Below are 12,561 nucleotides of genomic sequence, written 5' to 3'. Positions count from 1 at the left end.
ATGGGACCAATATAAAATAGGAATAGACAACATATCAATGTTTCGAAGTAAGTTATAGTGTATATGCAATGGCAAAATGGCTAGTAACCTGTGATCAAATAAACTTCAATTAGCTAATGCATTTGTTTTTGGGTGTATTAAAACTTATCTTGTAAATAGTAGTATTTCTTTTGTAGATAAATTGTATGTAAAAAGATGAATGTAAAAAAAGAAATACAATTCAACACCTGAATGGCTTGTGAAAGTAACTGATGTTACAATATTGGTCAGGTCTTTTAGATGTTATAAAATATTACCACACTTTTGTTATTATCAGGATGTTCAAACACCTACTGAAATCTCACTGACAACTTGTCAACCAATAACTGCTCTGCAAGCTGGTGAAGGTAAGGAAGTTTGATTGACTTGTAACACTGCTTAAAAATATGACATTGTGAGATATAAGTTAATGCCTGCAAACATGTTCATGTCAGGAATTTGCAAATTGTGGGTTGGTGCACTAAGTAGGGTCTGGGTCCATGGGGTTGGTGGGGTTTATGGATATTAAGTAGAATAACTGGATATTCTAGAACAATTATTTTAAATCTAGAAAATTAAAGTCAGTTGTCATTTTTAGCTGTGGAATTTCAATCTTGACAAACCTGTTTAATATCCAATAAAACATTTTTTTTCTAAAATACAAAAACAGAAATACTTTGGGGAAAAAAAGCTTGTAAAACTGCAATAAACAAAATGCAAAGCACAAGTACTGAAAAATAATACTGATAATACTGACTCTAAAGTCATCTAAAATTACTTGGTTCTGTGCTATGGAAAATCAGGTTCACCCAAAGATAATGAAACAGTCAAAGTAAATGACTGCTTTTAATGACCTTTAAAAATTTGGTTATTTTTTTATGTGTGTTATGGGGTAACAAGTTTAAGAAACTCTGACTTGAATCCAAGAAAAAAAAAAAGATTAAAAACCTCAGATTAAAAAGATGAAAAAAAATTTTGTTTGAAAATTTCAAAGAAAGCATGTTATTGACTTGTTGCGTTTTTCTACATAAACAGAAGAAAGAAACAAGGAGCCAAGAACAAGTAATGAGCATGTTAAGGTATCTGTTTATTGTATGGAATTTTCCCTAGTACTGTCTATTTATATACACATAAAATTATTAATATTTACACACTTAAATATATATATGGGGCTCAGCTTACGACGGACTGACGTTTTACAAGACAGTTATTTCGGTGATAAGAAATCAGCTGTTTTTGCACAGCAATGCAATGTCGTTTTATTAAGTTATTATGCACACTTTCAGCTAAAGTTTTACATCTAAGATAAAATTTAAACTCGATAAACATGCTTTGATTTCGTATATGTCAAGCAAACGTTTGTTGATCAACAAAAAGATAAAAACATAAACTTGACTTCTTCAACAGTCACGATAAATAGTCTTAAAATATCCATTGTCAGCTTGGTTGCCTCATTACCACGGGTCTCCAATGGTCAACTTGTAGGTATTACAAACACAGTTGAGATCGATTTTTCGTCATAACATAGCTTTTTTAATTTTGGCAAATCAACTCAAGAATCAATATTTAAGTCATGTAAAAATTAGGCAAAATGTCATTGTTGAACACTACGTACTGTGTGCTATTAAAAACGGTGTCAAAAGGTCATTTAGCAGGCATTCGGCGTCTGCACCGTGAGAGGTTACTACAGGTCAGTGGTACTCGTTTTGCGAAAAGTATAAACAGATTGTGATTCCAACCTTTGTAGCAAATTGCTTTTTAATTTGTAGTCTGAGTAATACAACTGTTAAGGCTTTCTCCGAAGATGTGTGTTTAAAAAGTATTTTTTCCATTCATTTTTACTGTTTTTGTAATTATAAGACAATAATGGTCAGAAAAGAATACAGACAAAAAAATTTTAAAGTTGGATTAACGTTTTCTTATAATTTGTCCTTACAAATATAAAAATAACCGCAACATTTGTTTGCCGTAAATCCACACAAACAAGCGTGTGGGGACCCATTCGTTATGTTTGCAAAAACAATCATATGTGTATATCGAATGATGTGTATAGTAAATTGGTAAATATGATATAGAATATATAAAATGGAAGTATATGAGAAAGCCACCTTTCTAGTTGTAAAGAATATTTTGCCAAAAAAATTTTTGACATAAAATGGTCATGAATTGTAAATCAGATTTCACTGCCCAGATTGTCTTATAATACATTGCAATTGTACAGTTGCACAGTTTAGGGAGAACTGTTAGATTTTAGTATCCTATAAAACACATTTATGTACATGTATCATGTCTATGCATGCAATGGAAGATTAAAAAGAAAGAAAATTTTCCCATTACTTAGTTATAACTGGACTATTTTTCTTATTACTTTTTAAGTTACTAGCAAGAATTTTGATCCAATGTCACTTTTGTTTTCTGTATGTCAAGATTTTATTTGTTATGGATTCTGATAGAATTACTGCAAACTTTTCACATTTGTGTATTTTTGTTTCTTTTTTAAATCTTTTTATGTGACATTTCGTCTTGAACCCTACATATTTCTAAAGGTATTGTCAGGATTTTTGTCTGTAGAAGTGCAATACCTAGCAGATGGTGTCTAAATGAGTTTGGCAAACATGTATAATTTTTATATCAAAGCCCAGTAAGCTGATTTATTTTTTTAGTAACAGTCAAGAATGCAGCTAAACTTTTTAGTTTGCATTGTATTCGGTTATTTGACACAGTTTGCATTACTACAATACTTGTATCGAATTTATATATACCATTATACCATTATCTGAAGTTTATGATTGAAGTTTAAGATTTTTTTTGTACATTTAATGCCTGCTCAATACAATGCCCTAACAAATACCATCATATTATGTAAACTACAAATCATTCATAGGATTGTTGATAAAAGTCTATTTAAAACCTGTGTTTATTTCTAGGATTCCGCAGCAAGTGATGACAACGGCTTGCAATCAACACCAAGTTCTGTTGAGATGCCCCATGCTTCACACTTGACCTCGTTCACCCCAACCATTTCTCTTCCAATCTTTGAAAGTCCTATATCCAACATTTATGACAAACATCCTCAGTATGGTTTTGGCTACCCTTCATTTGAAGGCAGCAATAAACCCAATCGAGCGTCCTACAACCAACCCCCAACAGGTAGGCTATTGGCTTAATTAACTGATTCAGATTTTTAATCCAGGATCCAGAGATATGTTTTTAGACTTTTTAAATTGAACAGAAGGGTAATAGTACTGATTGTACTGTATCCTGTACTGTAAGTTTCAAAGTACAATGAAAATGTTTGTGTACAGGTGCTTCCCTCAGAATATCTCAGCCAACCAGGTAAGTTGTTTTTTTGTAATTTTTAAAGCTTGGTATCTAACTGTGTGTTTTAGTAGACCCCCCATTGAAGGTGCAAGTACATCTTATCAAACCAGATCACAGGTGATTGATTTGTGATTTAAATGCTATGTTGTGGTGATTGTTGTGTGTGAGTTAAATGCTACTTTTGCCCTAAAAGATTTGGTGGATTAGGATGAAACTTTCACAGATGGTAGGTATAGTTATGTAGATGTGCCATTTGTTTTGTTTGACTCGATAACCCCAGTATTTACTTGGCTAGTTCCCTAAAATAGGCAAAGTTTTAAATAATGTTCGAATGAGTTAAAATTTTGACAGTTTGTACATTTTGCCATTTAAAGGTGTTGATTGTTGTGGTTTACCCGGCAGCCCCAATATTTACCCCGCTAGCTCTAAAATGGGTGAATTTTTAAAACAATGCCTGCATTGGATGGAATTTTGACAGTTTTTTGAATACACTTAAGGTGTTGATTGGTGTGTTTTACCCTGTAGTCCCACAATTAACCCATAAAATGGCTTAAATTTGTATACAATGTCGTAATTGGATAAATTTTGTAGGTTGTAAAAACACTGGCTACTATGGCACCCAATACAAAATAATTATATTTATGTTTCAAAATATGTTTTCCCAACATTTACCCACTATCCTACTATTGTGGGTGAATATTTTAAATAATTTTCAAATTAACTTAAATTTGAAGTGTTTATACAATATGACATTTTGAGATGCACAGAACTGATCTCTGTGTTTGACCTTGTAACAACAAACTTTTATTTGGTTATTTCTTAAACTGCAATATTTACTTTACATGTATGAGATCTGCCTGTGGAAACAAAATAGTTATTGTAAATGTTTGATATCATGGGACCAATATAAAATAAGAATAAAGAATCTATCAGTGTTTTAAAATAAGTTATGGTGTATATGCATCATAGTATGCCAGACCCATTAAAGGCGCCATACTGAATAAGCCGGTCACCAATCATTCACCAACATATGGCAAGGCTAGAAAAATCTAGCTTGCGGTGGGATTCCAACCTACGGCAAGAGTCTTTCTGGGACTCGTGCTCTACTTGCCTGCCTTGTATGCTGCACATGTCAGCTTCGTGTGCCGTGATTGCTGGTTTGTGTAGAGGCTTCGGGGTTGATCCCAGTTATGAATTTATGTTCATTTTATGTTTACTGGTGTATATGCTATGACAAAATGTGTTATCAACACACAAGATGGTCAAAACGACAAGAGTATTTAAAATTCAGAAGTGGAAGTTAAACTGTTTTGCTTGAAGGAGTTTAGGTTGATAATGGCTTTTGTAACTTTTAAAACATGACTGAATCCATTTCTTAAACAGTTTCCAACCAAACCAACATTTACTTCTTTTATCAAACTTTGTTAGAACTTTGCTTTCCCCAATTTCGCAAAAAGTAACAAAGCAGTCTGTATCAAATTGCTTCCAGTGATAAAACAACTATTTAACCATGACTAGTAAACTGTTCTCAAATAAATTTCATGTAGCTTACGCACTTGTTTTCAGATGTATTTAATACTTATCGTGTAAATGTATAGTATTCCTTTTGTTGTAAAAAGAGAAATACAGTTTAACGTCTGAATGGCTTGTGAAAGTAACTGTTGCTACGAAATTAGTTAGGTCTTTTAGATGTAATAAATTATTATCGCATTTTTGTTGTTCCCAGGATGTTCAAACTTTTACTGAAATCCCACTGACAACTTCTCAACCAATAACTGCTCTGCAAGCTGGTGAAGGTAAGGAAGTTTGATTGACTTGTAACACTGCTTAAAAATATGACATTGTGAGATATAAGTTAATGCCTGCAAACATGTTCATGTAAGGAATTTGCAAATTGTGGGTTGGTGCGCTAAGTAGGGTCTGGGTCCATGGGGTTGGTGGGGTTTATGGATATTAACTAGTTTAACTGGATATTCTTGAACAATTATTTTAAATCTAGAATATTAAAGCCAGTTTACATTTTTAGCTGTGGAATTTCAATCTTGACAAACCGGTTTAATATCCAATAAAACATTTTTTTTTCTAAAATACAAAAACAGAAATACTTTGGGGAAAAAAAGCTTGTAAAACTGCAATAAACAAAATGCAAAGCACAATTACTGAAAGATACCTAATACTGACTCTAAAGTCGTGTAAAAGTACTTGGTTCTGTGCTATGGAACTTAAATCAGGTTCACCCAAAGATAATGAAACAGTCAAAGTAAATGACTGCTTTTAATGACCTTTAAAAATTTGGTTATTTTTTAAGTGTGTTATGGGGTAACAAGTTTAAGAAACTCTGACTTGATTCCAAGAAAAAAAAAAAGATTAAAAACCTCAGATTAAAAAGATGAAAAAAAATTTTGTTTGAAAATTTCAAAGAAAGCATGTTATTGACTTGTTGCATTTTTCTACAAAAACAGAAGAAAGAAACAAGGAGCCCCGAACAAGCAATGAACATGTTAAGGTATCTGTTTATTGTATGGAATTTTCCCCTGTCCTGTCTATTTATATACACATAAAATTATTAATATTTACACACTTAAATATATATATGGGGCTCAGCTTACGACGGACTGACGTTTTACAAGACAGTTATTTCGGTGATAAGAAATCAGCTGTTTTTGCACAGCAATGCAATGTCGTTTTATTAAGTTATTATGCGCACTTTCAGCTAAAGTTTTACATCTAAGATAAAATTTAAACTCGATAAACATGCTTTGATTTCGTATATGTCAAGCAAACGTTTGTTGATCAACAAAAAAGATAAAAACATAAACTTGACTTCTTCAAAAGTCGCAACAAATAGTTTTAAAATATCCATTGTAAGCTTGGTTGCCGCATTACCATGGGTCTCCAATGGTCAACTTGTAGGTATTACAAACACAGTTAAGATCGATTTTTCGTCATAACATAGCTTTTTTAATTTTGGCAAATCAACTCAAGAATCAATATTTAAGTCATGTAAAAATTAGGCAAAATGTCATTGTTGAACACTACGGACTGTGTGCTATTGAAAACGGTGTCAAAAGGTCATTTAGCAGGCATTCGGCGTCTGCACCGTGAGAGGTTAGTACAGGTCAGTGGTACTCGTTTTGTGAAACAAAGTTAAGTATAAACAGTTTGTGATTCCAACCTTTGTAGCAAATTGCTTTTTAATTTGTAGTCTGAGTAATACAACTGTTAAGGCTTTCTCGGAAGATTTGTGTTTAAAAAGTATTTTTCCATTCATTTTTACTGTTTTTGTAATTATAAGACAATAATGGTCAGAAAAGAATACAGAGAAAAAATTTTTAAAGTTGGGTTAACGTTTTCTTATAATTTGTCCTTACAAATATAAAATAACCGCAACATTTGTTTGCCGTAAATCCACACAAACAAGCGTGTGGGGACCCATTCGTTATGTTTGCAAAAACAATCATATGTGTATATCGAATGATGTGTATAGTAAATTGGTAAATATGATATAGAATATATAAAATGGAAGTATATGAGAAAGCCACCTTTCTAGTTGTAAAGAATATTTTTGCCAAATTTTTTTTTAAAGAGATAAAATGGTCATGAATTGTAAATCGGATTTCACTGCCCAGATTGTCTTATAATACATTGCAATTGTACAGTTGCACAGTTTAGGGAGAACTGTTAGATTTTAGTATCCTTCAAAACACATTTATGTACATGTATCATGTCTATGCATGCAATGGAAGATTAAAAAGAAAGAAAATTTCCCCATTACTTAGTTATAACTGGACTATTTTTTTTATTACTTTTTAAGTTACTAGCAAGAATTTTGATCCAATGTCACTTTTGTTTTCTGTATGTCAAGATGTTATTGTAATGTTTTCTGATATATGATTGAATTACTAAATTTTTTTTACATTTGTGCATTTTTTTTCTGTTTTTAATCTGTTTTATGTGACATTTCGTCTTTAACCCTACAAATTTCTAAAGGTATTGTCAGGATTTTTGACTGTAGAAGTGCAATACCTAGCAGACGGTGTCTAAATGAGTTTGGCAAACATGTATAATTTTTATATCAAAGCCCAGTAAGCTGATTTATTTTTTTAGTAACAGTCAAGAGTGCAGCTAAACTTTTTAGTTTGCATTGTATTCGGTTATTTGACACAGTTTGCATTACTACAATACTTGTATCAAATTTATATATTGCATCAAACTTTGACAGACCATCTACTATTATCTGAAGTTTATGATTGAAGTTTAAGAATTTTTTTGTACATTTAATGCCTGCTCAATACAATGCCCTAACAAATACCATCATATTATGTAAACTACAAATCATTCATAGGATTGTTGATAAAAGTCTATTTTAAACCTGTGTTTATTTCTAGGATTCCACAGCAAGTGATGACAACAGCTTGGAATCAACACCAAGTTCTGTTGAGATGCCCCACGCTTCACACTTGACCTCGTTTACCCCAACCATTTCTCTTCCAATCTTTGAAAGTCCTATATCCAACATTTACGACAAACATCCTCAGCATGGTTTTGGCTACCCTTCATTTGAAAGCAGCAATAACCCCAATCGAGCGTCCTACAACCGACCCCCAACAGGTAGGATATTGGCTTAACAAACTGGTTCAGATTTTTAATTCAGCATCTAGAGGTATGTTATTATTCCTTTTTAAATTGAACAACAGGTTAGTAGTACTGATTGTACTGTATCCTGTACTATAAGTTTTAAGGTACAATGAAAATGTTTGTTTTCAGGATCTTGCCCTAGAATATCTCAGCCAACCAGGTAAGTTGTTTTTTTGTAGTTGTTCAAGCTTGGTGTTAAACTGTTTGTTTTATTAGACCCCGCATTGAAGGTGCAAGTGCATCTTTTCAAACCAAATCACAGGTGATTGATTTGTAAAATGCTATGTTGTGGTGATGGGTACAAACTAGTTATGGGTCTCCTTCCCTGATAGGGATGTATTTTAATTTCACTCTTTTTTTTCACTTTTTCGCCGGTAAAGTTTGTCCATGCACTTTTGCCCTAAAATATTTGGTGGTTTTGGATAAAACTTTCACAGAGGGTAGATATAGTTATGTAGATGTGCTATTTGTTTTGTTTGACTAGATAGCCCCAATATTTGCCCGGCTAGACTCCTAAAATGGGTGAAGTTTTAAATAATATCCAAATTATATAAAAATTGTTCAGTTTGTTCATTTTGCCCTCGATGTCGATTGTTGTGTTTCACCCTGCAGCCCCAATGTTTACCCTGCTAGGTCTTTAAAATGGGTGAATTTTTAAACAATGTCCGCATTGGATAAAATTTTGACAGTTTATTGAATACACTTAAGGTGTTGATGGATGTGTTTTGCCCTGTAGCTCCACAGTTAACTCCTAAAATTAGTAAAATTTGTACAAATGTCATAATTGGAGAAATTTTGGACAATTTGTGGAATATGTCATTTTTAGATGTCGATGTTTAAGTTTTTTCCTGTAGCCCCATGTTTACCCCACTTACCGCTAAAATAGTTTAATTAAACAAACAATGGCCAGACTGAGCATAATTTGGATAATTTGTAGCCTATTGCATATAGAATGATTAATTAAGCAGAATATTTATTAAATGTTTCAACATCATACTTTGAACTTAATGCTGTCTATCTAATTTGTATTGTTACAACTTTGCATGTGTGGGGTTTGCAACTTTGCATCCATGCTTTTTTGCTTGGAGAAACAAACAAAGGGTGTAAAACACTGGCTACTATGGCATGCAATACAAAATAAGTATATTAACGTTTTATAAACTGTCATAGTGTATGCACATAGGAAATATATGTGCTAAGCCTTCTAGTGTTATGAGTGTATGAATGTAAATGTTTAGTGTGGTGGATGATGCATGTGAATAACCATGAAATAACATAGTATGTTTAAATTAGAATTACATGTTGTTCTACTGGCATTATGCTTTAAGTGAAACAAATAAAAACATAAAAATAAGACATCAAAATAAATAACAACAATTTGTTAAATCAGGGAGGTGAAAATTCTGCTGTTAATCCATTAACAACTTCTCAACAACCAGCTGCTGAACATATTGGCAAAGGTAAGAAATTATAAAAGTTTTTAAAGTTTTATTCAAGCTACTTTTTACAACTTTGCGTTGGGGAAAGCAGCACATGTGAATTAGCGATTTGTTTTAAATAAAACACTTGCATTTGTTACACTATCTAATTAGCTAATTTGCATTGTTTTTTGGTTGTTTAAAGTTTAAACTAAAGCAGTGGGAACTTTTTAAAAATCATTATTTTGAAATCATTAGATATGGATATTAGAGGTGATGGGGGTGTGCTGCAGAGTATTAATATATAGCATGAAGTGCTTGAAAAGTTTTCAAACTTGTCCATGTGGTAGATTGTTAACTGAACTTGATCCTCCCAGTAGTGGTTAACCTCAGAGCATTGTGTAACTTTTGTTTAGATACACCTGTTATTATGGGATTTCACTCTTTTTTTTCTTTTCCCACCCGAAGTTTGTCCATGCACGTTTGACATGAATTGTTTAGTGAATTTGGATGAAACTTTTACATATGGTAGATATAGTAATGCAGATGTGCCAATTGCTTTGTTTGACTCGATAACCTAAGTATTTACCCCGCTAGACCCCAAAGTGTAAAACATTTTGTATGTTGCTGCGCACCACAAACGAAAAGTTTCTGTGGTGTGATGGTATAATAAAGGCACCAGTACATACGGTACATGTGTTTGTGCAACATTTCGTAGGTGGTTTTGCACATGCCAACAGAGGGGTGTTAACAGCCTTATGACGTCAGCAGCATTAACAAATGTTGCTAATAGCACCTCTAGTGGTCAGAATTTTAAACATTGTTTGATTTGGATAAAATTTTACATGTTAATTGGGTCATCGTGGTTGCATATTTTATAATTTTGGGCGTTAAACCCCATCAGTTACCCCACTGACCCAATAAAATGGGTGAGTTTTTTAAATAAGTGTCAGAATTTAGTGAAATTTAAAAAGCTTGCAGAATTGGTCATTTATGGGTGTCAATTGTTGTGTTTAACCCTGTAACCCCAATATTTAACCCTCTAGCCTCATAAAAAGGGTGAATTTTTAAAACATTGTCTGAATTTGATGAAATTTGGACAGCTTATGGAGTGTGCTATTTATAGTTGTTGTTTGTTATGTTCAACCCTGTTGCCCCAACATTTGCCCCACTAGCCCCTTAAAATGGGTCCATTTTGTAAACAATATCAGAATTGATTGAAATTTGCATAGTTTGTAGAGTGTGCCATTCATAGGTGATAATGTTGTGTTTAACCTTGTTGCCCCAACATTTACCCCACTATCCCCCCAAAATGGTTTGTTTTTTTAAACAATGTATGAATTAAATGAAATTTGGATATTTTGTAGAGTGTACCATTTGTAGGTGTTGGTTGTTGTGTTAAACTCTGTAGTGCCTATTATTTACTCCACTAGACCCCTACAAGTGCAATTCACCATTAGTAGGAGCTGATTGTTGTGTTTTAGCCTATTTTCTCACTATTTACCACTTTTTTCTCAGATAGTCATAAAATAGAAAACCCTTAATACATGTATAAATGTAAAGAATTTGTATAGTCTGTACTCCATAGACCGTATTTAATTGAGCACAGTACTGATCATTGTGTTTGACGGTACAATGCCAAACTTTCTCATTGTTATCTCTTGAAATGCGTTATTATGGGTCCCCTTCCCTGAAGGGGACACATTTTGTTTTTGTCTATATTTTTTTTTCTTTTTTCTTTTTTTCTTTTTTTCTTTCTAACGCAGATTTGTTCCCACGTTTTGGTCAAGAAAGAATGGTTCAAACTTTTTCAAATTTACACACATTACAGACATTGGTCTAAAGATGGTCCATGTGAATTTTGACCCCGTTTGATCCCTCGGTTCACCCACAGCCCCCCAAAACGTGAAATTTTTAGCGCGGATTTGTTCCCACGTTTTGGTCAAGAAAGAATAGTTCAATTTTTTTCAAATTTACACACATTACAGATATTGGTCTAAAGATGGTCCATGTGAATTTTGACCTCGTTTGATCCCTCGGTGCACCCACAGCCCCCCAAAACGTGAAATTTTTAGCGCGGATTTGTTCCCACGTTTTGGTCAAGAAAGAATAGTTCAAATTTTTTCAAATTTACACACATTACAGATATTGGTCTAAAGATGGTCCATGTGAATTTTGACCCCGTTTGATTCCTCGGTTCACCCACAGCCCCCCAAAACGTGAAATTTTTACCGCGGCTATTGTTCCCACGTTTTGGTCAAGAAAGAATGGATTGAACTTTTTCAAATTTACACACATTACAGAAATTGGTCTAAAGATGGTCCATGTGAATTTTGACCCCGTATGACCCAGAGGTTCAGCCACAGGTCCCCGAAACGTAAATGTGTCTAATGCTCCTTTGGTCAAGAAAGACGCTGTAGGCAGAAGTACCAAGAGAGTAACTCACTGGTTTTCGATAGCGGGAGGGCTCGGCTTGACGTCGGACAGACGTTTTACGAGACGTCGTTTCAGTGATTAGAAATCCGCTGTTTTGCACAGCAATGCTATGTCATTTTATTAAGTTTTCACTCACATTTTTTAGTTTCGGCGAAAGTTTGACACCTATGACGTGATTTAAACCTAATAACCGTGCTTCCGTTTTGTATATGTCAAGAAAAACTTTGTTAATAAAAGTTAAGATGAAAAAATTAACTTTTTGCTAAATAAATGTTTTTTTAAATGCTCGTTGTCAGGTTGGCCGCCGCATGATCATGGGTTACTTAAGGTCAACCAGTCGCAATTACAAACACAGCTCAGAACTTTCTTCACAACGTAGCGTTTTTTTGACAATCAATTTAGGAGTCAATACTCAAGGCATGTATGAATTAGGCTTCACAGTATTGTTGAACACGAATGACGGCGTGCTAATGAAAACGGTGTCAAAAGGTCAAACAGTCGTTTGGCGTGTGCACCCTGAGAGGTTACTACAGGTCAATGGTAATCGTTTTGCGAAACAAAGTTAAATGAAAAACAATTTGTTATGTATACACTTGTAGCAAATTGTTTTTTTAATTTAAAGTGTCTGTAACACAACTGTTACAGCTTTTTAAAAAAAATTGTGTTCAAAACCCGACCTTGGAGGACTATATCTGGGTCAAAGCAAGAGATTAGATTTAAGTCTTTGTTA

At 33.4% G+C, this 12,561-nt stretch overlaps 1 protein-coding gene across 1 annotated transcript in view; it reads left to right on the top strand.

Annotated features, from left to right (window-relative positions):
* Positions 1–12,561, top strand: part of LOC145215830 (uncharacterized) — a 68,204-nt gene that overhangs the window by 7,464 nt on the left and 48,179 nt on the right. Inside the window, exons 6-16 of the mRNA XM_080084454.1 lie at positions 317–386; positions 1,054–1,097; positions 2,946–3,168; positions 3,324–3,354; positions 3,408–3,456; positions 5,066–5,135; positions 5,802–5,845; positions 7,728–7,950; positions 8,107–8,137; positions 8,194–8,239; positions 9,368–9,437. Coding sequence (XP_079940580.1) covers positions 317–386; positions 1,054–1,097; positions 2,946–3,168; positions 3,324–3,354; positions 3,408–3,456; positions 5,066–5,135; positions 5,802–5,845; positions 7,728–7,950; positions 8,107–8,137; positions 8,194–8,239; positions 9,368–9,437 — 901 coding nt within the window. The remainder of the gene's footprint in view (positions 1–316; positions 387–1,053; positions 1,098–2,945; positions 3,169–3,323; positions 3,355–3,407; positions 3,457–5,065; positions 5,136–5,801; positions 5,846–7,727; positions 7,951–8,106; positions 8,138–8,193; positions 8,240–9,367; positions 9,438–12,561) is intronic.

This window comes from Phallusia mammillata, chromosome 1, assembly GCF_965637545.1.
Source record: "Phallusia mammillata chromosome 1, kaPhaMamm4.hap1.1, whole genome shotgun sequence".
Classification (NCBI taxonomy): domain Eukaryota; kingdom Metazoa; phylum Chordata; class Ascidiacea; order Phlebobranchia; family Ascidiidae; genus Phallusia; species Phallusia mammillata.
Note: the sequence above shows the minus strand (reverse complement) of the source record. Positions and strands in the feature narration are given on the sequence as shown.